Source organism: Pyrgilauda ruficollis, unplaced genomic scaffold (genome assembly GCF_017590135.1).
Source record: "Pyrgilauda ruficollis isolate IOZ18807 unplaced genomic scaffold, ASM1759013v1 scaffold23, whole genome shotgun sequence".
NCBI classification, from domain to species: Eukaryota; Metazoa; Chordata; class Aves; order Passeriformes; family Passeridae; genus Pyrgilauda; species Pyrgilauda ruficollis.
In genome coordinates, this window is record NW_024522539.1 from 15,721,328 (window position 1) to 15,748,772 (window position 27,445).

General features: G+C 43.6%; 2 protein-coding genes across 5 annotated transcripts in view; one reads left to right on the forward strand and one right to left on the reverse strand.

Annotated features, from left to right (window-relative positions):
* Nucleotides 1-1,581: 1,581 nt before the first annotated feature.
* LOC121354297 (C2 calcium-dependent domain-containing protein 4C-like) lies at nt 1,582-27,327 on the reverse strand. Of its 4 annotated transcripts, none has more exons than XM_041468785.1 (3): nt 27,024-27,087; nt 21,615-21,744; nt 1,582-3,004 (listed from the first exon to the last, which is right to left on the reverse strand). In XM_041468785.1, exon 3 carries the CDS (start codon nt 2,947-2,949, stop codon nt 1,651-1,653), a length of 1,299 nt encoding a protein of 432 aa, XP_041324719.1. In that variant the 5' UTR covers nt 2,950-3,004; nt 21,615-21,744; nt 27,024-27,087; the 3' UTR covers nt 1,582-1,650. The 4 variants fall into 4 exon arrangements, with proteins under 4 accessions (XP_041324719.1, XP_041324718.1, XP_041324720.1 ...); XM_041468784.1 differs by having other exon boundaries at nt 27,005-27,081; XM_041468786.1 differs by lacking the exon at nt 21,615-21,744 and having other exon boundaries at nt 27,005-27,327.
* Nucleotides 27,327-27,445, forward strand: part of TLN2 (talin 2) — a 142,992-nt gene continuing 142,873 nt past the window's right edge. The window contains exon 1 of the mRNA XM_041468778.1: nt 27,327-27,444. The gene's annotated coding sequence lies outside the window, so the exon portion shown is untranslated. The remainder of the gene's footprint in view (nt 27,445) is intronic.

The following is a 27,445-nucleotide window of genomic DNA, read 5'->3' on the forward strand; positions in this document are numbered from 1 at the left end:
AATTCCTTCCCTTAGCACAAAGGGATTATTATTCCATTTTATTTCAGTTTGCTTCTGGGAATACACCCAACCATTCACCTGTGGGAGTTGCCCTTTGCACAAGGATTCTGTTTTTAGAAGCATCTCACGTGAGCTGGATCAAGGATTAGCAGTAGCATTTCTGAGCACTTGTGGTCACAGTTAAGATCCTTTGGGCTTTTTCTGCTATCAGAAGGAATTTTCTGCTATCCTTCCTGAAGTATTTCTGTCTGAAACAGAATCAAGTTATTCATTGGCCAAGGAATACCACAGTCTCCCTGTGAGCAGTCCCATGATTTGCAGACTAGACTCTTGCCAGAATAGGCCAGAGGGAGATCCTGCTAAAATCTCTGTGAAATAGCATTTAAGATGTGTATTTGGACACTAGGAAGGCCCTATTTCTACAGCCTCAAAGGGAACACAAAAGAAAACCTTTGTTTTCTCTTCCCCTTGCTTGCATGGATTGATCCTCCATCAAGGCTTATCTACCTTTATGTAATGAAGCCTGCAACTTATTCAAGGGAGGCAGCAATACACCTGGACTTTCAAGACACTTTTGCCTCCTTCCACTAATTTATTCATTTTTCCCAGCCCCAAGTAAGCCTCATTTAAAAAAAAAAAATAAAAAAAGAAGGGAAGATGGTCTCAAGTATGCTGGAGTTCTGCACTTTTGCGTTTCCCGTTTCCCCTTGCACTGAAGCAAGTGCTTCCACCACTCACCACTTGGTGACAGGACAGATTGATTACACTAATTGTATGACAATGACTTGAGCAAGGTATGCGTGAAGTCATTAGCTGAAGCAGGAATTCAGTGCCGGGGTCCCAAACTGTCCTTTGTCCTTGCTGCACTGATATCTTATCTGCTTCAGAAAGGATTCAATAGCTGAGTTGCTGAGGGCTGTAGCTCTCAGGAACATTCCTGATCAAAACGCAATTACCTGGCAACTTGATTCTGTGGGCTGTGAAACCGACCATGGAAAGGGAAGGTAAAAGAAGATGCTGACCGTGCTGCAACCTCACCCAGGCTGTTCAAGTGTTGATACTGCAGGTGTGTGTAAAGACAGCCCTGCCTCCGGTGGCTTTTAGCTGCTGCTCAGAAGCTGATCTTGTTATCCTCAACACAAACTTACACTGGCTTTGGGAATCCAAATCCACCTGTTGTAAAAGACCTCATTCTCCCTCTGAACACAGGGCTCATTAAAACATTCGTTTGTGCAAATATGAGTGTTGTCAAAACGGTCCATTGAACTGATGTTGTACCAAGGAGCTGCAATAGAGTCCAGGGTGTACTGTGTGCACAGACTGTTACCCACTTAGGGACCAGGCAGAGGGAAAAACACTTCTACCTAAAGTTTATGGCCTGAAAGCCATAAACAAGAACAGCCTTGACTTGGTAACAGCCTAATCCTTTATCATAAAGGCAAACTAGCCCTTCTCCCCCCTCCTGTCAATATCTCAGTTTGAAGTGTTAAACAGCAAAACAAGGCACAAGAGCATGACAGTAACACCAAGCAAAGTAGTGCTTTTAAGTATTATTAAAAAAAACCAACAACCTCAACAACATAAAAGTCAACCTAAAAGTTTATTTAGTAGAAAACTTTCAGAAGACAATTTGTTTGAATATTTGAAGCACTACACTGCCAACATACTCATTAAAGACAATTCCCGTTCTCCTAAGGTATAATCCCGTTTCATACTGCACCCTTTATTTGTTGCTTTCATCCTGACAGAGAGCCTGTACAGCTCTTCTTCTGCAATGCCATCAAAAAAGAAGTCCTCATTGAAGATGGGATTTCTGCTTCTCTTTATAACTGTGCTTCTCTGCTTCTGTGTTTTCCCTGGCACCAGGGAGAAGGAGATACAGCAGTTTATGGTTTTGGGCTCCACAGAATCATCATATAAACCCTCTGCACTGATCAGGCGGATCCGCAGCCTCTCATTCTCTGAGCAGTATTCAGCTGACAGCCTCAACATGCCTCCCTTGTCCATTACCACAGTACTCTCTCCCACCAGTCTCTCCCGACTGCAGCTCAGGTCCACTGGAAACATGGGAGAACAGGAGGTGCTAAAGCCCCGTATGCCAAGCAGCCCCTCAGAGGCCCTCCTGATGGCACTGGGGCTGTTATCAGTGGAGCTGCTCTCCTCTGTAGAGAGAGAATTGTTCCTGGGCATACTGTGTTTGCTTTTGTCTTTCAGTGCTCTGCAGAGCAATCCCTCCTGACTTTGTGCTTTGATCAGGGAGCAGGGTCTGGGAGGTGACCTGCTGAGAAGTGGAGAACTGAAAGGAGAGGAATCACTGGAAGAGGCAGTGTCGCTGTCACAGGCGCCTTGCCTATGCAGAGAGAGATGCTTAGGCGGCAGTCTCACAGAAGCAAAGCTGATAGCAATGGGATTAGACATGCTCCCTTTGCCACTGAATGTGTTAGCTCTGGATCGAGACAGCTTCAGGCTGGGCAGAGCCCCACGTGAATCACCATGGAAGATGGACTCCTTCCTCCTGGTGTGGGGACTCTCCAGCAAAGTGCAGAAGCCATAGGAAGTGGAGGCTCTAGGAAAGTGGGGCAGGGAGAGCGCTGCTTGGGACTGTGGGTCTGCATTGGTGCTTTCTTCCTCCAGGGCTGAGATCTCCTCTTCAACACTTTCCACCTGAATGAGATGTCGGCAAGAGCTGGGGCTATAATCAGAAGTAAGAGCTGCATCCACTGAATCGTGATCCTGGTGGAAGCCACTGCCCTTAATGGAGCCAGAGCTGGTCAGCCTGGGGGGAATGCAGAATTCAGGGATTCTGTCAGGAGTGATCACATGTGGAAAAGCAGTGGCCCTCAGCTGGGCCTTTTCTGGCAGATTTTGGCCTTGTGGCAGTCCCAGGAAGGAAGAGCTGGGGAGGTTTCCATTTTCATGTGATGGTCTGATCTTTTCCAACAACCACATCACTGTAGCTGGGCAGGAGGTCTTCAAAGGGGAAAAGTTTGAAGGAGAAATCCACCTGCAGACACACAGAGAGGAAAACGTACATGAACATCCTTTTTGGATACACTGCAGCCAAGCAAGGCACAAGGGTGCCATTCAAGGCAGGACTAACACAAGCCCACGTTCAAAAGAGCCCCTGCTTACCATATGATTTCTACCTTTAGCGAAATCAAATGGGGCAAGAACAGAACTAAACCACTAAAGAGAGAAAACAGCATCAAGTCACTACCAGAGATTATACGTCCCTGTCGCATAATCCCTACCGTGCTTTTCCCTTAGCAGAGGACGTACCTTGACAAGCGCAAGCCTTGTTGTTTGCCAGCCCGGGCTCGGTGTCAGCAGCTCTGAGCAGCACGGCGCAGCCCGCGCCGAGCCGGCCCTTTAGTAGCCGCGCCGGGCGCCTCCCAGTCGCGCCGCCGGCCGCGGGAAGGGGCGGGGGCTGCCACCCGCACCTCCTATTCTCATGCGGAGGGTAGAGGCTGAGAGCGGCGCCGCAGCTGCCCTGCAGGCACTCTGCTGGGCACCGGGGCCGTGCCCGGAGCAACGGGGAGGGACTTGCAAAAGGGGCCTCTCACGGGAAAGAGCTTTTTGACCGTCTTCTTTCGCCCCCACAGAGTAGCGGATGTTCCCGGCGCTTGGCACTCGCCTGCCAGCGCGGGGGGACGGGGCTGCCCGCGCCCGGCCCCAGCCCCTTGCCCCTTCCCTGCGTCCAGGTTCTTTTTTGATTAATATCTACTTACAGAGGCGTCCCGAGGTGTTTCGAGATAACTAACAAACCCAGGACAAAAGCAACATTGTCTTGGGGATTCTTTTCTTCTGGGAATCCTGGCAGCTTTCCAGGTTAGAGCAGTAGGAAGTGGGGATTGCGGTTTTCAAGCTCATTTGAGAACTTTGCTACCCTTCTACATCCGAATGTGTGTCCAACCCCTCGTTACTCACAAAGAACACGAGACTACGGAACCCTGACACAGCGTCCTTATCACTGATACTGAGCACCAACAGAAAGGCGAATGCAGGTGCAGCGAGGAGAAAGACAAGGCACGAAATGCTTTGGCAAGTCACCTTGAAAAGCAGCATGTCAAAAACCCAGGCCCTCGGGACGCTTTACAGACCCTGCCCAAAGCCAGGCGGGATCCATGAAGTTCCTCACCAAGCAGCAGAGCCTGAATGGACCTCTGCAACTCTGTAATTATTCTGCAAGCAGCAAGTAGGAATCTTTAATGCAAAGTCAGGAAGGCCTGCCAAACTGGTTGGCTAAATACTCATCTGAAGCCTATAACACAGGGATAGTAGACAAATAAGATTCTTCTTCCTCTCTTCCGCTGAAGAGCTAAAGTGCATGTTTACAGAGTGCTTGAAATAGATGAGATGTGCTCAGAGAAAATAAATCCCGTGGGCAACAGGGGCAGGGAACATTTTGAACCTGCTGAAAGATTTAGCTGGGTACACACGTGTTCTGGGTGTAAGCCCTGCTTCTCTCCTATTTTTTTATACCAGTTAGGCTTCATTAGCATAACAATCTCCTGGTGATTAAAATCTAAGAAAATTCTTTCTGCCATGCTTTTTTACAAAGGTTCAGGACACCCCAAACATCCCAGTGACGTTTCAGTTGTAGGAGCTTGTGCAGTTTACTTAGATGAACTTACTTGATGTGGGTGTGCTTCAAATAAGATCTCCAATCTAATTTAGAGGGTTCTGGAGAGGGTTAGTGCTTTCTCCAGCCTATGAGACTTTACAGCAGAGTACTAAGAGGAGTTCCTGGAGATGCTGGGATGCTCTCTTTTAGGAAGCAGTATGTGCACCTTTTAGCTGTTATCCATTCAGACCAGGCAATACCATACCATGTATCATGCATTACACACCGTGTAGTTTCCAAAGAGTAAGTGGGCTTGTTCTATGTGTTATGCATCTCTGCCTTTAATACCAAAGAAAAAAATAACTCTAAACATGGAGAAAAATTAAGGAAATGGCACTTTTTAGTGGAAACCTTATTGCCTTCAGTAACAGATCACAGAAGTTGTTCATATACAGCAATCATGGCAACCAGCCTCAGGTGCACTAAGTTCACAGCTGGCATCAGGCAGTGATGAAATCAAATAGCTACCCTGTTATAGGTACGTGATTTCTCCTGAGTCTCTTTACTCTTCCTCTACCGCCAGGGAAAAGAGTTCAGGCTTCTCCAGAGATGATCAGTCTCACGATCACAGTTGCCTGTCTCCCTCCAGTGACTGCAGAGAGGAAGCAGGTGCCTTACACGGGGTGGTGGATCCTCCCCTTCCTATGAAAGCCTGCGCTGATAGACACTTAACAGATTGCTCATTTGCTGGGAGTTCAGCAGCGCTTAAGCACTTGTACCTGCCCCGTGGAAATAGGCACTCAAATGTGTATATATAGCTTCCTGTGTTCAGAACAGATTCTTTCCTTGATTAGCTCCAGAGCATAATTAAAATATGCTGCCAACAGGACTTCCTGTTGTTATAAAAAATGTGCCTACAATAATCCACTTTTAAACCGGATATAATTCGTGGAAAGTCTTTATTACAACCCCTGTACCAACAACAGGTGAAACCCTGGGATCTGGGCACGGGCTGTAAAGAAATGGAATTTCCTGTCAACACAGGAAGAAGTCGGGAGTTTTCCTTCGTGTGACACTGATATGATTTATCTCCTGCCGTTCGGACTTCCCTGGGCACAGTGGCCCGGCTCGGGAAAGGTCCGTCCGTGCCCGCCCAGCTCCGGCTGCGGGACCGGGCGGCCCCTGCCGGCCCCAGCCCTGCGGGAGGCCGGGGAGCTGCGGGGTAAGACATCAGTCCAAAACAGGGTTGAAGCTGGCTGGTTCAAGGGCCTGCAAGGCCCTCTCAGTGGTTTACAGGGGAGAGAGAGGTAGGAGAGCTGCAGGAGCTGACGGCCCTTAACCAGGTATTACAATGTCAGTAGTTATTCTTTGGAAGCGTAACTCCTAGGATTTCCCTGATTGCCATCTTTCTTCAAGACAAAAGGCTAAAGCTGTCAAGTTAGACATCACATGGTATGCCCCATGATTTGCACAAATAATATTGAGAGTTTCCTCATCAACTGTGCCCTTAATACTCCTGTAATCATGCAGAAACTTGTAAAAGGTGATAGTGATTTCCAAAAGTATGGCAGGGTTCATCTATGCACTGCAAAACACTTACTGGCAGGTTTTATTACACAAGAACTTCTTAATAACCTGTCCAATCACACCCACAGGGGTCCTTTTCCAAAGAGCACAGATCCAAAGCAATCTTAAAAACAGAGGAAGGATCTCTCTGTAATGCTCCTGCCATCCATGCTCTCAGGACTGCCTGGCTGGCTGCAGTGTCTCCTGCACCTATAGCACGTATGGAGATAAAGGCACCAGATGACGTGCCTGTGGTGGAGCAGCAGCCTGCTGCTGCACAAGGGCTCATGAGAAGGAACAAGGCAGCAAGCCAAGGACATTTCAAAAAGGATAATTCACCTCATCAAAACATGCTGGGTCTTGACTGGGAGTGCTGAACACCTCAAAACAGGTGTGTTGGCAAACATCACTTCCCATCGTTTTCTATGCCATGGGCTACAAAGACTGAGATGTCACTGCAGGAGGAGAGTTCTAAACTCAGCCCTAACAGCAAGTGCAGCTGCCTGCAGGCCATGCACTCATACTGTGATGGAGCTGTGTGTGGGGACTCTGTTTTTCCTCCCTTGCCCCCAGCCCATTCCCAGTGGGAGGCAGATCAAGAACTAGGTTGGGGAAGTCTGCCTGCTACTCCAGACAGCCTGACCTAGTCATTGCAAATTAAATAGTAAAAAAGAAAACTCACCAATAATTGAAGAGTAATTTTTTCCTCTGAAGAGTCAAATTTAGTTGAACACTTCTACCTGAAGGTGGCACAGCACACTGGTGGAATTGGCCACAATATATTGATGGGTAGGACATGTAGTCATGAGAGTCATACCTTTAAGTGGAAAACATTTCAGAGTAGTCTCACTAACCAGCAGCATCTCATTAAGAAACAGATGTTGCTTCTGGTACACTGAAGTTCAACCTTCAAAGCAAAGCTCAAAGCTAGACTCTTCACCCTTAGGCTGTCCTCAGCATTTCTGTGCACAAAAAAAAACCCCAGTTCTTTTTCTAAAATTTCCACATTTCTAGATTGTGGCTTTCTGTCCCCTAGGTTGTGTTTCTGCAGGAGTATTTTCAGAAATGAGATAGCTTTCCACTTGTACTTTCCATTTACAAAACAGGGCCTGCTATGGCCCTGACCCTGCAAAGCTTCACACAGATGATTTATGATTACCTCCCTTATCTCAGATAAGGCTACTAATGCCCAAAAAATATTTGGAGAACAGTCCCTTGGACTATCAGTGGTGGGGGTGGAAAAATCCATTCATTAACTTGATACTGGTAAGAGGAATCTGATTCCAGGAATCAAGGTAAAGAGCACTGCAGACTTCAGGCAGCTTTGGGAAAAGGCTCAGGATTTTGTGGAGGTGCTGGTTTTGGTCTTTGGGAGCAGAAAGGGTGAAAACAGACAGTGACAGTTTTGTTACCATGAGGAAATGGATTGTCTGAAATTTCATTTAAAGGAAAATTAGAAGAAAAGTTACAGGATACTATAATTATATCCTGGGATAAAGCAGCAGCTCTGGGGCATGTTGTGGATCACACCCCAGAATTCCCATGTTAAACATCTGCTATTAATGGTTTACAACCAGAGATGTGTAGGAAATTAGGTTAAAAGTGCTAGGAGAACGACACTGGCTCACAGCAGCAAGCAAGAAGAGTGGCAGAAATGCAAGGATTTTCCTTGATAAAATGACTTCCAACTCGGGCATCACTAGGCGTGAGAAAAATTGTTTAACTGCTGCTACTAAACACAGAGTTTAAACATATGGCCAGATATTACTGTACAAAGAAAAATAATTTGCATTTATTGCTGTCACACACATTCCCATTGGAAAAGCAGAAATAGGCTCATGTGGTTATAACAGATTCTCTGGCACTGGGTAAAAATTGTTTCATGGTGAGCAGCTTTGCTTAAGTGGGGAGAACAAAATTAAACCTTTTATTGTTTGGCTTCCCCATCCTTTCATTCCCTGAAGCAAGCCTGAAGTCTGAATCCTGCCTCAGCCCTCCTCTCTCATCCCCCAGGGCCAGCAGGCTCCTGCTGGAGCAGGCAATGTGGAACACATGGCACTTGTGTCATGGGAACCTCCTCCACCGCAAATGCTTAAAACAGGCTGCAATTTACTTGTAGTGCATGTTTCACTGGAGGCTTCACACACCCAAAGCAGAACCCAATACTTCAGCTGTTAGGACACTTGTGGGGTTTTTTGCTGCCCAAGTGTGTAAAGTAGAAGATGCTTTCCTGTTTCCTGGCACTTACAAGTACCTTTCACCATTATTTTATCTCAATTAAAACAACAAATACAATGAAAGCTCTGGAAAATGCTTCTTCTAGCACCAGTCTTACAAGAGGTTGCATAGGCAGGTCATTGAGAAGAAAGGCGGGGCATGAGGGGAGGACACCTTTTCCAGGCTGTACTTGTGGGAAGCACAGCTCTTCCTTCAGGATGGGCAGCACCATCCTCAGAGCTGAGTGTGAAACCAGCCAGGTGATCCAGCAGGCTCTGTATTTTCCTCCTAAATTCATAAATTAGAGACTTCCTGGGCAGCAGTCTTTTTCTGTCCCTGGCATTAATTAATTATGCAGATGATCAGCTGAGGGCAGGGACCAGCCCCTCTCATGTGTCTCTGGGGCAAAACACACCTGAAAGCTGCTGTTTCAGAGAAGATCCCATCTCTGGCCCCCAGACTGAGATTGCTCTTCCACCCTGTGCCACAGCAGTGTCTGCCCCACCAGCACTCTCAGACTGTAGGGCCAGGATCACAAAGCCATCAGCTTGTCCCTGCTGCTTTTAATTAAGCAGAACTCTTCAGCAAACTGCAGGCCAGCAAATGGCCCAGGCACTAATAAGCCCAATACTCTGGTTTTGATTATTCCTAATACTGAGCTCCATGGCAGCTGCACCCTCACTCTGTGCTGATTGCTCTTAATTGCTATTTACTGTGATCAATGTGTGATCAGTGGAAACTGGGAAGAACAACTGATCTTAACTAATTCAAATATTATACTTGGCAATTTACTGCTCAGCACCTTCCCTAAAGCAATGAAGATTGTGATTCATTCAGCCCCCCAAATACTTAACCCACATTGTGAATTCCAAGATCAGCTCTTTCACGTAGACTAAAAGTCATCAACAGCAGCCTAACTTCACCTGTCAACAATTTCCTCTCCTCTAAGAATATAATTCAGATCTCTTCTGCTTGTGCTTAGATCTAAGCCAAAGCCCCTTAGAAGTTGTGAGGAACCTTAGTGACCCTGAGCTTGATTAAGTTTTCTGAAGAAAACTTGCAAATAAGCTACAGGCTTGTAGATTTCTCATTTTTGAAGTCTTGCCCTGGAAACAGGGAGATGCTATGACACTTATCTTGACAGAAGCCCTTCAAAGATGGTTTCAGAGGTATATGATCTTATTGGTACCATGCAGGAGTACATTTCACCCACTGAAAGGAGTGCCAGACAAGGGAAAAACGCACTCTTGGGCTTGTGCTATTGTACTGAATGCTTTAATTTTAAATATTTTTTCAAAATGCCTTCAGTGTGCTGCCCAGTGAAATTCTGGAAAAGCATTTCCTAAATCAGTTTAAGTTAGTAGCACATGTCCTCCAGGCAAAGAAATCCTTTATGGCTTATCTGTACAATAAGATAGCATTAAAAGAAAGAACTAACTGAGGATTACTATCAGTGAATAGCTGACAATAAGAGGGACGATTGATCTGATCACAGAAAATGCAAACAAATTATGCCCTGTGGGGGGAATCAGTGGAAAACAGCACTAAAATAAATCACCATCAGATCTCTGGAGAGAAAGCAGCTGGGAATAGGTTTCCTCCTCTCAGTCATGCTTGCTTCACCTCTGTGTAATTCTGCTGACTTCAGACTTTCACTGCACAGCTGAGAAGAGAATCACCTGTCAAATACACACCATGCTCCCTCTGACCCAGCCTACAAATTGTGACTCCAGAGTTATCCACATTAGTCCTTCTATCCGTACAGAACATTACTTTCACTGGAGCACTTGAGATCCTCACCACAAAAAACCCAGTGCTTTAAGAAAGCTCCTTTATGAGGAAATGAGAAGGGCTGTTCACAATCTGATCCTCCACAGCACAGGTGTGAGCAGACACACACAGTACGTGAGAGGAGGCCCAGGAGCAGAGCCACAACTGCTCTGTGTGATGCTCAGAGCCACGAGCTGCATCTCACCTGACAAATCCATCAGGTTTACTTGTACTGAGCCATGAACCAGACATGCCATCATTCCCCCACTATTTCTGGCATCTATAGCCAGTGTCTCTAGACAGTGATGAGTCAAGAGGACAACATTTCAAAAACAAAAGGATATCAAAACTCACTGCTCTTAGTTACACTCATTCCTCTCCTCTATAAAGATACAAAGATACCAATTTCCTGAGCCAAAAAAACTATTTCTCTTGCTTTCCCATTGTCTTTGCTCCCCTTCTCTGCCCAAATTATGATCTCACTCCTCACTGTTTGGTAGCTGGCTTGCAGATTGTTAGATTGCAATTAGATGTACATGCATGGTACCACCTGCTACATGCTTTTTATTTATTTTTGGCTCTGAAACAGCTGTTGGTTTCCATTTTTGCAAAATCAGAGTAAAAGAGAAGAGTTTTTTTCAGATGCTTTAATTTGCTGCAGGATATCAGGGCATGTAACAAACTCAAAAGAAAATTTAAGATCATAGCCAGTCAATGTTTTATATAAGTTTTGTCAGTGAAATAGTAAACATGTCATGAGTTTACTTAAGAGTTCCCAGAATTATTCAGACCCATGACCACATCTGTTTGTCTCTAGGTGTTTTATTGAATCTCCTGATTTTAACAATATTCACAAAGCAAACAAAGGAACTGGAAATTTTATAAACCAAAAATAGAATAAGAAATCTTAAAGCAATCAATGCATCACAAATCTGCCAAAAGGTGAGATGGTAAAGATCTCACTGCTCTGTCTTGAATACCTCATTTAAAAGGGAAGGAAATAAAGATATACACTACATGATTTTTCAACTCACTGACTCTAAGTCAATCCTTGACTTTATCAATAACAGGGCATAACTTTCTCAAAAGCACTGATGTGTGTGAGCTTAATTGTAACATCTTTTGACAAGTCAGCTGCAGAAATGCAGATAAAAATCCCAGCTTTCTACTACTTCATGAGGTGAAAAACCCAGTTCTGAGTTACCATAGGGGAAGTAAACCTGCTACTGCAGAAGCACAGAACTGTCCATGCTGCCTGAAATAATGGCTCCTTCCTCTTGAGGAAACACTCCCCAGTACACACCTTTGCTTGAGGTGTGGAACAGGGCTCTAGTAGCACAATATACTTTGTATCCCAGTATTAAAGTCCCCACAAAAACTTGAGAGCTGTTCACAGTTAACACAACTCCAAACAGTGAGTATAAACAAAATGCACCTTACCTCATGGATTTTGTTTGGGATTATTTTCCCTCAAATGTCCTACATGAAAAACCCCAGAACTGGCAATTAACATAACTCCCCTCTTTGGAAGGGCTGCATGTCAATATTGGGCAGGAGGATACTATTCCCCCAGAGAATTGCTTAGCAGAAGCAGTGTCTAAGCACACAAGAAACATCTTCAAAACCTGTCCAAGAGCCAAAAAGGGATTTTGAGTTGTGAGACTGGTAGACCCTGTTGCCCTGTGGCCAAGTTTTCTGAAGCAGCACAAATTTCCTTGCAAAACTATGAAGTTGTAACTGACTCCTTACACAGTCAAAAATGCACAGAAAATCTAATGTTATGCTCTCCCTTTTCTTCCCCCACTCCTTGTCTAATATATTTGCTGTTTCCAACTGTAACCAGTTTATAGCTGTTTTCCCAGCACTCAATGCTCTTGCACACCACCAGTCTCATACAACTGGGAAACATCTTGTGGTGGGCTGGACTGTACCTCTTCTAAAATACTGGAGCTCACCCTTGCAGTGGGACAAGCTGGCTGGCACGGGCGAGGTTTGCACACCTGATGGGCTCTAAGCTGATTGGGATTTCTGCTGTCTTCAGTAAGACCTAAGCAAAGCAGCTCAATGAAAAGTGCTTACAGTTGTTTTCAGGAAAGGAAAGCACAGCAGAGCTAAGTGTGCAGTGACAGAGTTGAAAATGTACTTACACACTCAGTGATGGGAATAAACACTCAGGGTCTCTTGAAATGAGATTTTAAATAGCATCTGAATTATGGGACTTGCACTGACAGCTCAGGTGCTTTTACAGTTCTGCACTCAAGTCTGTGTACACAGGCAATTCCACACCTTCCTGGATTCATCCCCCTGGCTGTTCAGTTCTTTTCACTAAAATATACAGCAAAGCATGTAGTGATTTCAGGCACACACCATTTCCCCAGCTACATCTGGTCAATCAGCCAGCTCTCTCCAACCCCTTCCCCAACTTTTAGTCACGACACACCTCACCAAAGCTCCTCCATCTGAGTATTGCAATGTGAATCAGTACTTCATGAAAAGACACCAAAATATCCCTCACAAGCTACTGTCAATTCCAGCCACTGATCAGGGTGGGCAGAAAGCCACCAAATCTTCAGCCCCTAGGCCCTGCCCTCCTTGCTATCTGAGCAGCACAGCCTTTGAGACTTAAGGGGTCAGCTGTATGTCTGCATGGATGGGGCTCTGGTAACTGGAGATTCCAAGGGACCAGCCCTGTCAAAGCCTTTTCTTTACCTCTAAAATGACAAGTATTACAGGGTTAGTATTTTCCCTAAATTCAAGTAAGAAAGCCAGTTACTAACATGGAACATCACAGACCTGAGCTGAAATTAAACTTTGAGGTGAAAGTAAAAATTACTTTATTGATCTTGACTAAAAAAAAATTATGTTCACCACCTCAACTTCCTTTAATACTGGTGCAATACAACTGGATGCTATCTTGAAATTAAATTTCCCCACTAACATTAGTCCTTCACGTACACAGAAGTACTTTCATTTTGTTCAAGCACTTAGTCACTACGGCATTTCCATTTCACCCTCATTTCCCCTTTTTCACTGGAAGAAGCATTTTTTCCCCCATCTGGGTTTAGGTGGAAATCTGACTTATGGCTTTCTCAGATAAGTGAAAAGTGAGTCCCAGTGGAGGCCTGATAGATCCTGGGTGAGTAGGATGGGGAATGAAGCAAGCATCGAAGATGGCTGCATTGAGGACACACTACCTATCTTGCAAACAGGAAAGCAATAGTGAGCAGGCTGCATCCTGGATTGACCCCTTGTTGCATGTCATTGTTAATTTTCTGACACCCCTTGAAACACTCACTTAAGACCTGTGCATATGCCCCCTGTCTGGGGATGGCATTACCTCAGTACCTGGTAATCATTGTCCCTGTACCCTGCAGTGCCTCAACACAAAAGCATGATGGTAATGCAAGACCTTGGCTGCTCTTATTAGCCCACAACAGACTGCAAGCCCAGCTTTGGAGACCTTTCAGCTGAGCAAATGAAATCTGCCTTACCAAAGTGCAAAGCATAAAAAGAGAGGAAAACAAGGGTGAACATCAAGTATAAGATGATTCTATATTGTAAATCTTAACACAAAAAGGCTGCTCCTACTTACAGCTAACAGGCTCTATTACTTGAAGAGACTGAACTCTCAAGGAAAGCCCCATCAGTTTGCTTCTGCAGTTACCTTCAAAGTGGTGAAGCAAGTACCAGCCTCTGTCTTCTGGGGAGTTTCCTTGGCCAATTCTAAATGAGGCCACTATCTGCCCCACAGGAGGGAGATATAACCATTGCAAGCATATTCAAGAGATGCAGCCCAAACATTTCCATCTCCCAGGGTGGGAGGGACATCCCTTTTACTCTCCTAGGCAAAGGAGGAGCTGACCCTTCTGCTGTGTGTTTGGGGCACACACATTTCTTGTTACCACTGTGGCACAGGTGACTCCACATTGTACTGCAGCACTGCACAGCCTTCCCGTCCTCCTCTGTGTCTGAGAAACAGAAGTGCACAAAACTGCATTAACTTAGCAAGACTGTGGAAGATAAGAGTATCATAACATTTACAAAATGGATTCTACGTTGCTAAACCTGTACATGAAGTGCAGTTATAAACCCTTTTCTCATCTGTTACTCCTGGGCTGCAGTAAACAATAAGAAAAAAGTTCTGTTTAGGGAGGCAAGAAGCAGGAAAAAAAAAATCTCTCCTATTTTACCTAACTCATTACTTAAGTCTCTTGTTAAACAAGTGACTTAGGAAAAAGGTCTTTTTTTTCCCTTTCTACTTCCTTCCTACCCCCAGACATGCATGATACACAAGAAGTTCCAGTCCTGTCTGCTAAGGAGAGCTTGAGATGCCTTCAAAGCTTGCATGCCAGCTTCTGAGGGCAAAGGCTGGCACAGCTACAGAGCATGTTCTGTTGCTGCAGGACAGCACATACTTCTCCCTCCCTAGGTGGTTATGAAATACTCAAACCATTCCAATTCTATGCATAAAGTAACACTACGTAAAATTCAACTAGAACTGCTAGATTAAATTTGTATTAGGATACAATTTAATTAAACACTTAAGGGATACAAAACATTTCTGTGCAAGATGTGTTTCTAATTTGTGTGCTATCTCTAACTGGCACTGTTACATACTATTGAAGGAATGCCAAAACCATTCCTAAGGCAGGATGCTTACACTTAGTAGTAGTGTCTTGCTATCTCTAACTGGCACTGTTACATACTATTGAAGGAATGCCAAAATCGTTCCTAAGGCAGGAACTAATGCTTACACTTAGTAGTAGTGTCCAGTACTGCTTGCTGCAGTACTGCAACTGCCTGGCAACCTCAGGAGCAGTGAAAGGAAAGAGCCCAGCTCACTGTGTCATGAAGGTTACAGCCCTCAGTTCTCTAAAAAACACCTGATAAAACAGGACAATTCATTCTGGACGTAGCTGTTGCCTCAGCACCATGCCAGCCATTTTTAAGATTCCCTAAATGCTTGCACAGAAAGAGAACTGATGTCTGGCAGGCCAGGGTTCAGATACTACCTCATCTTATGGCCTTAAGTCAGCAACACCATAAGTGCCTCTTGGCCACAAAACAGGGCTCTGCCTCATCACTTCACTGTGTATTTTCTCCCTGTCAGTACAGCAAGAGTGCCAGTGCTCACCAGCAAGCTGTGGGAATGCCTAATCCTGCCCCACAGATTCCAGTAGGATTTGTGCCATCAGCTTCAAGAGGTGCAGCATCAATCAGTTAAAAAATAGCTTTTTCATAGATAGGACACAGACTGGTAGGACTTGAGCTATTTCAAAATTGCAGCAGGGTTCTACTGGCCTTTTTAGGTGATGGGCTCCTTTAGAAAACTGATCCTTGCCCATTGGACTGTTTTTCCTCCAAGAAAATGGATGTCACTCTAGACCTAACCAGTTTTTCATTTTCACTGTTGCCACAGTCACAACTCTGAATATGCTGCTACTGCTGAGACATTCAATCCTGGTGCTGGCTGCTGAATCAGGGCCTAGAAAAACAATCTGACACACAGAGCTTTGTCAGAGTGGTAGGAAGAGGCAATGCAAAGAAATCCTGACAAATACTAAAGGGATCTAAAGGTGCCAACAGTTACTGAAGCTCTGTGAAAAATACATTCAACAAAGTAGGGGGTTTTTGAGTATTTTAACGAGTAGAGCAATTGGCATGTAACTGCATGGATGAGTTATCCCCAGATACTGAATGCTGTACATTGTGGCACTTCAGTATCATTCCTCAAGCAGCAGTAGTGAGGGGAAACTCATTTTTGCCCCTGATTGGCAGTATTCCTGCTAAATCCATCAGCATTTGTCTAACAGAGGTGGCTATACCTAATAGGGTGTAATAAGCCTCTATTGCATTTATTTAGATATTTGGGAGAATCTACAGTCTAGACTCCTACATGGAAATCCAGTTTAGTGGCCACAAAAGAGATGACACTTCTGGGCAAGGGAAGAGTATTCCATCTCAGAAAGCTCAGAAGACAAGAATGGTTGGAAGTGTGCCACTGGAGAAAGTTACTCATTGGACTCAGCAACAACTGGAGACATTATTACAATTTCTTCTGGATAGAATTGTGGAAAAGTAAAAGTAACACTTATTAATGACTTATTCATAGACCTGATTCTCTATCCCATAGACTTATTCTCTATCCCTCACTTCCTCCACCAATTCAGAACAAGCTGCTTCTAGGTCCCTTCACAAAGGCCCACAAAAGCCCAAGAGCATTCTCCACAACTCTGACATCTGGAGCACTCTCCTGCATTTCTCCATCTTGCCACTTCTGTCTGCACACCATGTAAGAGCCCACAACTTGCTGCTCTGCTGGAACAGATTAGTTTCTCCTCACTTGTTCTGCTCATTTTTCGTATTTCATTTCATGTGGGTCTAAGTTTTTGTCTGTCTGTAAATATCCATGGGTGTCTGCCACTACTCATCAATAGTTTTCTCTGATACTTGTTTTTAAAGCACTGTCTGTTTGATTTGTGAAGTGGCTAATGAGTGATTGAATGCATTCTATTTGGAAGACACAGTGAGTGCAAGCCAACCACCAGAGTTGGCCCAAGGCTTCTTATCAGCATGAGCAAACTACCCTGTGCTGCCCTGAGGATGAAGTGCACACATTACACACAGAGCTGGCCTTTTCTGCCACAGAAAAGTGAACAGGATCCAGCAAAGGCTCACATGACCCATTTTTCCTGAAGTGGCTGCTGTTTCATACATTCTCATCCCCTTTGCTGGCAGCAGCAGCTGCCAGGCTGGTTTTCAGGGCTTTGCCAGAGCCCATTCTGCCATGCCTATTGCTGCCTCCTTTGCCTGTGCCTGGATCTGGCCCTGCCAAACACTAAGAGATTAGGCTCATTCAAAAGTACAAAAAAACCCCAAATCAACTCAGGGTTCTACCTCTGCATACACTTTCACCTCACTAGAAATTATTTATCAATAACCTTGCCTGCAAAGTTGAAACAAAATTATGAGCAGTATGTGTCATCTCCCACCTCGAGTTTAACTGTTACTGAAATCTGCTGCATTATGTTAAAAGAAAAAAACCAAAACACCTCTGCCCAAATTGCCAAGGTCACTACTAATTGCTTCTCTTTGGTAAATGAGGCAGGCATGTACATGCACACACCTGCTCACAGACACCTACTGCATCCAGAAGGCAAAGAACTTGTTTTGTGCTTTATTTAAATTATCAAATTGTTCCAAAGGTACTTGAAAAAAAATACAAACACTAAAGCCAACTATGCACAATGCAGGGTGCAGAATGGCATGTAAAACCTAAGACACCAAGTTCCCATCAGGATACACACCCCAGTGAAGTCTCAGTTCATTCTTCATAATTAAAAAAGATGTACTACACTTAAGAAATCTCTCAACACACTTCATGAGCACAAGGCTAGAGTGATATAAGAGAACTTGCACTGCTCCCTTGCTTTGGGATACATTTTTTCTTAGCAATTGACCACAAAATGTGTAATAGTGCATGCTCATATGCAATACATTCCAGCAAGTAAAACATCAGGGATTTATGCACACAAAAGCTCCAGATCTCTCATTCCCCCTTCCTGCAAGATAAGGAGGAGGAGCATATAGCACAATGAAGACTAATCCATTCTGGAAGGAATGCAGGTCTGCACTTAAACAGTGAATTTTGCTCTTTAGGTCATAAATACAATCCAAAAAGAGCAAATAATTTTGTAGAATTCATTATATCTGTAGGAAGAAATCCATGGGTCCATCTTCCAGAGTTGGGACAAGCTGTCTCAGGCCCAGCCTTGCAAAGCATTCAGCTGTGGGAAGGAAGGGGTGGCTTGGCAGAAACAGTAAAGCTGGTCAGGGAGTAAGGGAAAACTGCCAAATACACAAGCCCTGATTACAATTAGTAGATTTAAAGACTCTTCTGTTATGAGATCTCTAGAATGAAAAAGAAAAGGTTGGGGAATGCTTAGCCCTGTTCCAGTGGTATAGCAGGGTACATTAACTGCTCCAGGGCACCCCACCTCATTTGCATTACAAGCAGCACAAAAGCAATGAACGTGGCCCCTTCCAGGGAATAATGTCCCAAGAAGGGGGTAGATGGCAGCTCAGGGCTGGCAGTGGGGCTTCCTAGAGAAATAGAGGGGATCTGTGCTTGAAGCAGAGCGTGGGAGAAGGAGCAGTGCCAGCCATCCTTGACTTCCCACCACCCAGCAGGAGATGGGACAACTGAACATAAATTAGGCCAACCCTGAGTGCCAAAATGTGCCCCAAAACCAGAAAGTCCAAAGGTGTCACACAGCAGAGCATAAAATCTAGAGTCATGGCTGATTTATGTTGCCCCCAGATCTCAGGTATGTCTGAAGTAGTACAGTTCTCATTAGTAACTGCTGTTATAATTTTAAAACGACTTTTCAATCATTATTGACTTAATAGAACAACAAAAGACCATAACAATCAAGAGATTTATCAATGAAGTCACAGAAAAGGCAGCTTACTTTCAAAACAGTCTAAGATAAAGCTTTATAGGACAAAAAGGATGCACTGATCTATTTTTATAAAAATATAAAATACATGGAATATTATATTAATTACGTGCTGTCCGTGCTGTCATACAAAGTGTACAAATTATTCATTTTACTGAGGGAAAATTAAATTTCTATTCCCATGGCTAAAAAGACAATTATATATGAACCTGACAATCATAATCAGAAATTATTAATTACTTGGTTGAGACTGTTATTCTTATAAACCTGGTTTCATATGCATGAACAAAATGATGTGCTCTGATTAGAGCAGGAAGCAGAAATAACAGCACTAGCACAAATGTCTAGAAAATGCCTCTGCAAACAAGAATGCTGCAAGATCTAGACATCACTTCAGTTAAATACAGGCCATCCTGATGTGCACAAAGAACATGCACACAGGTAGAGGTTGCTTGCTCAGCACTGCCAGACAAGGACTCCACATGCACACTTATCCTTAAGACACATTATGCAGAATTATCAATTATGTATAATTGTAGTCTCCCACTTAATGGCAGAAGTGGCTCTTCTCTTCCCACACAGACCTTGTAAAAGCTGATCTACTTCATCAGGTTTTTATAATGTTGCATTTTTCACCCATTTAGATAGCACTGATAAACTGACCTAAGACTTTATTGTAAAAGACAGATTCTCAAAAATCTACTGCCTTCTTTATGGGAACCCCTTTTATCCTCAAAGTTATCAACTGCCTAGTTTTATGCAACCTCTTTGTTTCTGGAGCAAAATTCTGCCCACATACTACAATCCCTTTCAGAGCTCAAGGCTATTCAAAGCATTGCCATCAGCTACAAGGAAGAAGTTTGCTTATATTTTGCCCACCCTCTCCCCCCACTTATTTTTCCCCCTCAGATTTTACTATTTGTCATCAATACAGTAAAATAACATTGGGCAAAAGCACTGGCATATTTCTACCACATGAAACTTGTGCTTTTATGTACATACACTGCTTAACAAAAAGGAAAAAAATATTTTTGCTACTACTGTTTGAGCAGGTTTGAGGATATGGTTCACTTAAAAAAAAAAAAAACAAAACAAGACACCCAACAGGAATACAACTATCTGGAAAGACACCCAACCAGAATCTCAGGTGTGTGAAAAGTTAGTTTAAACTACAGTCAGTAAGTGCTACAGCAGAAGCCCTTGGCAGGGCTTCCCTCTTGCCTTGGAAAAGGCCAGAATCACAAGCCTGTGCAGTACACATGAGCCCACCTGCCCCTGCTCACAGCTCACCTTACCCCTGAGTGCAGCACCCACTCCAGCTGTTAAGCATCAAGGTACAAGGACAAGGGAAAGCACCAGAAACAGGCAGGAAGAAACAGACTGAGGAATCAATGTAAGCAGCTTCCTGACAGCACAGATGACAAATGCCTTCCTGTACTCTGACCTACCACATGCCTTATCTTAGAAGTAACCATCCCAAAACACAGCTCCATTTTCCTGTGATTTCATTCCTTGGCTCTCCAGAGGAGATCAATAGACGCAGCAGTGCTGGCTGCCTGCACAAGCCTGGGGCCATGCCATGGAAATCCCAGTGTGGCCATAAAGAGAACAGCAACTGAATGGGAAGCAGAGGAAGGAACAAAGCTTATCTAATACTTCAGCTCCTCAAACCCCACGTGTTACTGACAAGTAAAACTTTACAAAAGGAAGGCCTTGTAAAATCATGGCTCAGGCCTGTTACTTTGGCTGAGTAGAAAAGGACTGTGGGAAAGAGACTCAGCTGAATTAGGGGTAGAAAAACAAGTTATATAACCACCATGTGTTCACATTGTGGTGTATGGTGGTTGGTTGAGTTATGTTTGTTATGCTTTAAAACCATGTAACTGATAATGGGCTGACTGCTTAAAAAGGCCTGGTTTTTGCAATAAAGCAGCTCTCCTTTGCATCTGCCTGGGGACTCTGCCTCACCATGGACCCTCACCCAAGTAGTGCTAAAGTAGCACTAAAGTAGCACACAGCCCCAAAGCAGATACTTCAGGATGGTTTTGCTTGAGTGAAAAGTTTGCAAATAAAAATTGATTTGGAAGAGTTACACTGCTGGTACACAGGGAGTTTACCCTATGGGCCCAGATGTTTGTTTTATTAAACACACACATTAGAGACTACTTGCAATAAAGAATAGTGAGAATGACACCAATTTTTCTTTGGCAGAACTCCAGCAGGAAATAATCCTGTGTCAGCTACAGCTCTCTCCTCTGGTACCACACAGATGCAATGCACATGCTGGATTCATTTAAATACATCCAAGTCTGTGTTTCATTTTTTAAAGACTTTTTTTGCTAAAAATCATAAATAACCAATAATTCTGAAGAATAGAACAACTTTATAAAAATGGGGCACAGTTCTTACCATGCATTGAAAGAGATTATACAAGGAAAAGGAAACAGAGTTACATGTCTTCAAACAAATAATTTAGATAAAATGTAGTATTAGGTAAGGTGCTAACAACATCTCTCATTTTAAAGGTAAAGATTGTTGTCCAACACTGAATCACCCTAGTTAAAGAAACACAATAAAAATTACTCTTTATTCCGGAAAAAGAGTTAATGTATTGTAACATCTGGTGATCCAGGGAAACAGCAATGCATTTCCTAAAATACCTGGCATTGTTCCAGTGCTTTATCAGCATCCTGAAAATACAGGCAATTGAAAAAATACCCGTTATGGCTGCATGATATGAATTTCAGACCAAGCAAAAAGTTCAGCATAATTCTATACAAGTCACATCCAATCTGGATTACACCATCTAATAGCCAAGCAATTTAGAAGGCTGAATTCTGATTTTAAAACTGCAATAAAGTTTTTTCATGTGAAATTTGTACAGCAAACTTTATGTTCTGGATATGGACAAGAAAACAAGATAGGGTCATACTTTTAAAAATCAATACTAATTTAGTAGGTGTTTTTGAAAACAAACCTGGTAAAGCACGTATACTGCTACTCAGGAATCCCTGCATTAAAGACTCTGTATTACTTACTGTGCATATTGAGAATTATCACTTCAATGGATGTGGGTTTGTGAACAACAGTCCTCATGTTCATTTTCTGATTCTTCTTACAGCACTCTTGAAAACCTGGAAGTGTTCATCAGACCAGAATGTAGCTCAGCTGCAAACAGAAGTGTTAATGTGTTTATCAGAAGCCACAGAGATGTATAACTAAAAGGCAACTTGGGTTGCCTTCTGAGGGACAGCATTCCAGAAAACGCTGCTAGTAGGGAATCAGAATTTTTCTGATGATACAAATAATCATTAAATCTGGCTGCTCAATGCAGCCAGACACATTGACTACAGGATCAATTTATGACCCTGCCACTGTGGGTGCTGTGTCAGACACAACTGTGAGGGATGCCACTCTGGTTCTTAGATCTCCTGACCTCCCACACCACCAGAACTGTGTCCCATTACCTTTGCTAGGACTGACATTTTCTGTGGTAACTCAATCTGAATTAAAATCCTATCATTCGTTCTTTTGTAGCTGTTCCCTTGAAGTTTAGGTACCAAAATACTCTTTGTTTTCTGCACTCTTGGTCTTGAGTGTTCCTTAACAATAATGCCAACCCTGTACATTTATTTTCTCATTTAGGAATAGCTATTTTTTTTTTTTGTAGATATAACCCTCATAAAAAGGGAAATATGATTTTTTTCCCATATTTTATTTTTGTAACCACAAAGCTAGAAAATGAATTTTCTAAGATAGCTGATCCTGCCTTAACAGAAAATGCACTGTCCTTTCATCATAATTAGAATTAGTAGAGTTAGGAAAAATTGTTAGATCATAGCAAGACTGTTAAACTGCTGTGCATTCCCTAGAATACTGTAATCCTCTACCATAAGATGAAAGGGACATGAGCCCTTGTGTTATTTCAGATCTTTTTAAAGGACTGACAGCCAAAGAAAATTTTTTTCTAAAAAAAAATTTCTAAAAGTTACTGTGCAAATCTGAAGAGTAAAATTCAGCAATGCTGTAATGCCTCTAAGTAACGACCTACTTCCTTACACAACTGGATCTTTAGCAGGACCAGTGACAAGTTTATAGATAGGACCAATTATTACAAGAATAAAGAAGACCAAGTAAATTAAGAACACGGTTGTTGTAGCACAGTAAAGCTGTGGTTTTTCTATAGTGCAATGGTATTGAATAACCAAAAAGGAAAACAGTATGTACACCAGGCAAAGCAGCAAAATTGTCACCCACAAATTGACTTCCCTCTCACACACACAAAACCTTCACTGAATGTTGGACACAAGATGTGGCACATGCTATTTTACACCTGCTGGTGGATACCTGGCAGCTACAAGTGCGGGTAAGCAATGGGGAAGAAAATCAGAGCCATCCTCCTTCCCCATGCCCTGCCCACCTGTTTTTGCTGCCCCTCAGCTCAGGGAGGTTTTGGGATATTGCCCAAGGAGGGCAGAGAGGAGATTGTTATGACTCTGATGAAGTCAGAGGACGGCAATAAGCCTCAAGGGAGCAGAGATAATTTATTCTTCACAAAGTTAGGAACTGCTCACAATACCAGGTATCATGGTATCAAGAAAACACCAAACCAGCAAACTAAGCACTGCATACCTGTGAGTACTGAGAAAGAGTCTCAAGAATCCAGAATGATGGGAATAATCTGAAGATATGCTCCACTGTCAATAAACTCAGCTAGTAAAGAGGAGCTCAAAGAGAAAATTAAAAGCTTAAATACAAATACCAATTAGAAATTAATCAGCTCAGTATCAGAATAGCAGAGATCAGCTACAGAACTAATCGGTTTCACAAATTAAAGCTAAAAAGACACTAGAGAGGGCTGCAATAGATTTTGAAAAGCATAAAGTTATAATGATCCAGAGAAGAGTACAAAAACCCCAAATAAATTAGTAATCTTTCTATGAACACTTAAATAGATGTCAAGAAGAGCAAAGAAAAAATTTCAAACGAAGAAGTTGCAACTTCAATAATATAAAGTCTAGATTACAACCCACTTGTTTATTGTAACTAAAGGGAGCAGAACAAAAAGAACCTGTCTGAATTAGCACCACAAACCTGGACTGGTTCCCCATAGAAACTTCCTAGTAAGACTGGTAGGATACCAGAACCACCTACACCAAGAAACTTCAGTATTCCCTAGTCCAAAGATTTTAACAAAAGAAATAAACAAACAAAAAAAAACCTCAAACCAACCACAAAACAAAACCCCAACCAAAACCACTCTCAGCAAAACAAGAAAAAATCCAGAAGCCACCCTACAAGACACAATTAAGAGTTACATGACAGGCATCAGGAGAACAGACAAGTTTAACAAAGAACCCAAATTTCTAGAGAAACTTACACCAATGAAGCAGAGCCAAAAAGCCCCAGTGCCAGGACTGATCTCATATTGAGCACCTGGGCCACGAGGGCAGGGCGTGTGGGTGGAGGCCCCAGGTGAGGTTGGTCAGGGCCATTGAGGACTGTGAGAGCACTCAGAATCATCCCCACCTGCAATGCTAAAGTAATACTGGCAATGCTGAGCTTTGCTCAGTATTCCTTACCAAGGGTAAATGTGACTTATTATAAAGGTCACTTTTATAAATGTCTTCAATATATCTTTCTGAACTATCCAGTGTAATTATTAAAATAGTCTTGTCACACACAGAGAATCTAGTTTACAGGCTTGGGTATGATTTAGGCTACACTTTAATGGACTAGCTCTGAGACAGTGATTTAAAATGTATCTGACATGACAGATGAGAAAATTGTTTATAATGTACTTCATTGCACACAGACTGGTTCACCCAAAACATCAGTAAATATGCCAGTGCTGCTCTCATCCACAGGATCTTTTGAGGGCCAGAATGCTAAAGTAGTTGCAGTACCAGGATTAACAGAGGGTTGTGAACAAGTATGACAAGTATGACAGCATTTAGGGATAGTTTGGGAGGGTGCTTCGTGACTGTTTTGGGAGATCATTTAATGTCTGTCTCCTGACCTGTGGGAAAGGAAAACCACTAGAGAACATCCCTGATGTTCACACACCACACCCACTTTGAAGAAGGACATTAGATTGTTGTAATTCTTGCTCTGATAAAACACACTTACCCTAAAGTTCTAGGATTTGCTAATAAGAAGATGGAAAGATAAAGTATTAGAATCGCTGGGATGGCAGGAAAAGACAACTTTAGAAGTGAAGTCAGGTGTCCAACAGAATGCCTTACTTTCAAAATATTCTCTGAATACAAATAAAGCCTAGAATTATTACTGAAATAAAAAAAAGCTGAATCCTCACATGACAGATTGACAGAATATTTCATTTATTATTGCATTAGTTTTATCAAGGATTCTTACTGCAGAATACAGGTGTGTGTTCAGACCACCTTGTATTTGAAATGATGCAAATATAGGGGGGGAAAAAAACCTGGTTTGCCCCAAAGCAAGTCACCAGCTGGGCACAAAGGGAGACAGTAAATGTGTCCAGACACACAGATGTATTGGGAAGGAGCAAGACACTGAAAGGATACAGGGGAGCCTGGTCTTGACATTGCACTCCACGCTGTAGTGAAATTTTGTTCTTTGGGTTTGGGGGTAACTTTTACTGACATTTTGCTGAAATCTCTTTGCAGATATTTCAAAGGAGTTATTTGGAGGTCAATGCGGCACAGAGATTTAAACAGCTTTCCTGTGAGCCCAGAGGAAACAGGAACACAGAAATGACAAGGGCAACAGACTGGAATTGTGGCCTTGCATGTTACTATGTAAGAGAACTGTGGCCTTGGCTGTTACTATGTAAGAGAACACACAGGTTAGGAAAAGGTTTAAAACTGAAGGCAGAAAAAGATAAGGCAATCAAAAATAGCCATGGTGTACAAGAAGTTTCTCTTGATGCAGTATTGCAGCCAGGAAATAGGATAATACTGCATGAGGAGAAGAATGAAATACATCATTATGTATTTTTTTAGAGGGAAGTTTAGGTTGTATGCCACACAGGGAAAACCACATTGTTGGAAGCTTATCATCATGGTAGTAAAAGGCCAGGAAAAAACCCAAACCAAACAAAAAAGCTGACAAACCAAAACACCCCAAACTGCTCTTTATGTAAATATTATGGCTGTTCATAGGTAACAAAGATGTGCAAAAGCACCTCTAAACCACAAAAAAACCCCTTTAGTTATCACTTCTTTTAATAACAGGTTGGATAGTCTCTCTTTAGTAGCAGATGACAACAATAACTCGTAAAACTCATAATATTGTCAAGTATTGGCAAGTTATAAGGCAAATCCTGTGTAGCCTCTATTTTAGTTAACAGAGCAAACACCTCTTGTCTGATAAAGCTGGCACAGCTCAGGGTAACTATTAGGGATGTTGAAATTGTGATGCTTTTAATTCTGTAGGGTGGGTGTATAAAGTAATCTGGTTGGGTTTTATATCTATAGACTGCCTTGAACATGCCCACCAAGTGCACTGATACAAGCTGTGTAGCTGTGTTGGACTGTGTCACCATGCATTGAGTTTAGTGTCTCAAGGTTAATTTGTTGGAGCAAGATTACTCTGAAAGGCAAAACCAGCTGTATACAAGCAAAAATATATACTAATGACTGTACTTCAACTAAATCAGGTGAAATTATTTTAACTGCATGACTTTCAACTGTTGCAGTTTTACAGAGGCCCCAGTATATATGGCACTAATTCATGTAAGGGACCTAAACTGGACTAGGTATTTCTTTTCTCATATTTGTATCAATATACTGGAGTGAAAAGCATTTACACAACTCTAATAGTGTTAGAACTGTTCAAATTATACAAGCTGTGTGAGGGAAACCCTGAGTCTCCTTTGCTGCTACAGCAGTTCGTGTTGCTGGTGTTGGACCCTGGCCTGTGTCAGGAATGGCGTGGCCAGCAGGACAAGGGGTGTGATTTTTCCCTGTGCTGTGCACCGGTGGGGCCACACCTCGGGATGTGTCCTGTTCTGGGCCCCTCATTCACAGAGGATATTGAGGTGCTGGAGTGGGTCCACAGAAGGGTAATACTGCTGGGGAGAGGTCTGGAGCACAGGTGCTGTGAGGAACAGCGGAGCGTGTTTAGCCTGGAGGAGGCTCAGGTGTGACTTTATCACTCTTCACAACTGCCTGAAAGGAGGCTGCAGCCAGGTGGGCGTCGCGTTCTTTTCTCAGGCAACCAGTAACAGGACAAGAGGACATAGTCTTAAACTATGCCAGGGGAGGTTTTGGTTGGACACTAGGAGGAATTTCTTCACATAGAGGGTGATTAGAGATGGGAACGGGCTGCCCAGGGAGATGATGGAGTCACCATCTCTAGAGACGTCCAAGAAACGTCTGGCACCACTCAGTGACACGGTCTGTTTGACAAGCTGGTGATCGAACTTAAGATGGAACTCGATTACCTCAGTGGTCTTTTCCCACCTAATGGATTCCGGGACTTGTGAGCGCTTGGCACGACGCGCTCCGCGGGCGGTCGCGGTTGCTCTCCACACCTGCGGGCCGCGCCCTCGCCTTTCGGCCGCCCAGCTCCCGGCCCTGCCGAGGCTCCGGGGGCTCCGCTGGGCGCGCGCGGCCCCGCGCGCTGCCTGAGGGGCGCCTCGCGCCCCCGCTGGTGGTGTGCCTGTCCTGCCCTGCCCTGCCCTGAGGGGTCTTTCCCCTCCCCGAGGGGCTGCTCCGGCTTTCTTTCTCCTCCTCCTTCCCCCGAGGAGCTGCCGTGCCCTGGCCGCCGCGGTGCCGGGCGGGCAGAGCGAGAACGACGCTGCCTCACCGCCTGGGTGAGGGCTGCGGCCGGCGGAGGTGCTTCTCCCTCAGGCCCAGGTGAGAGGGAGCTCCGAGCCCTCAGG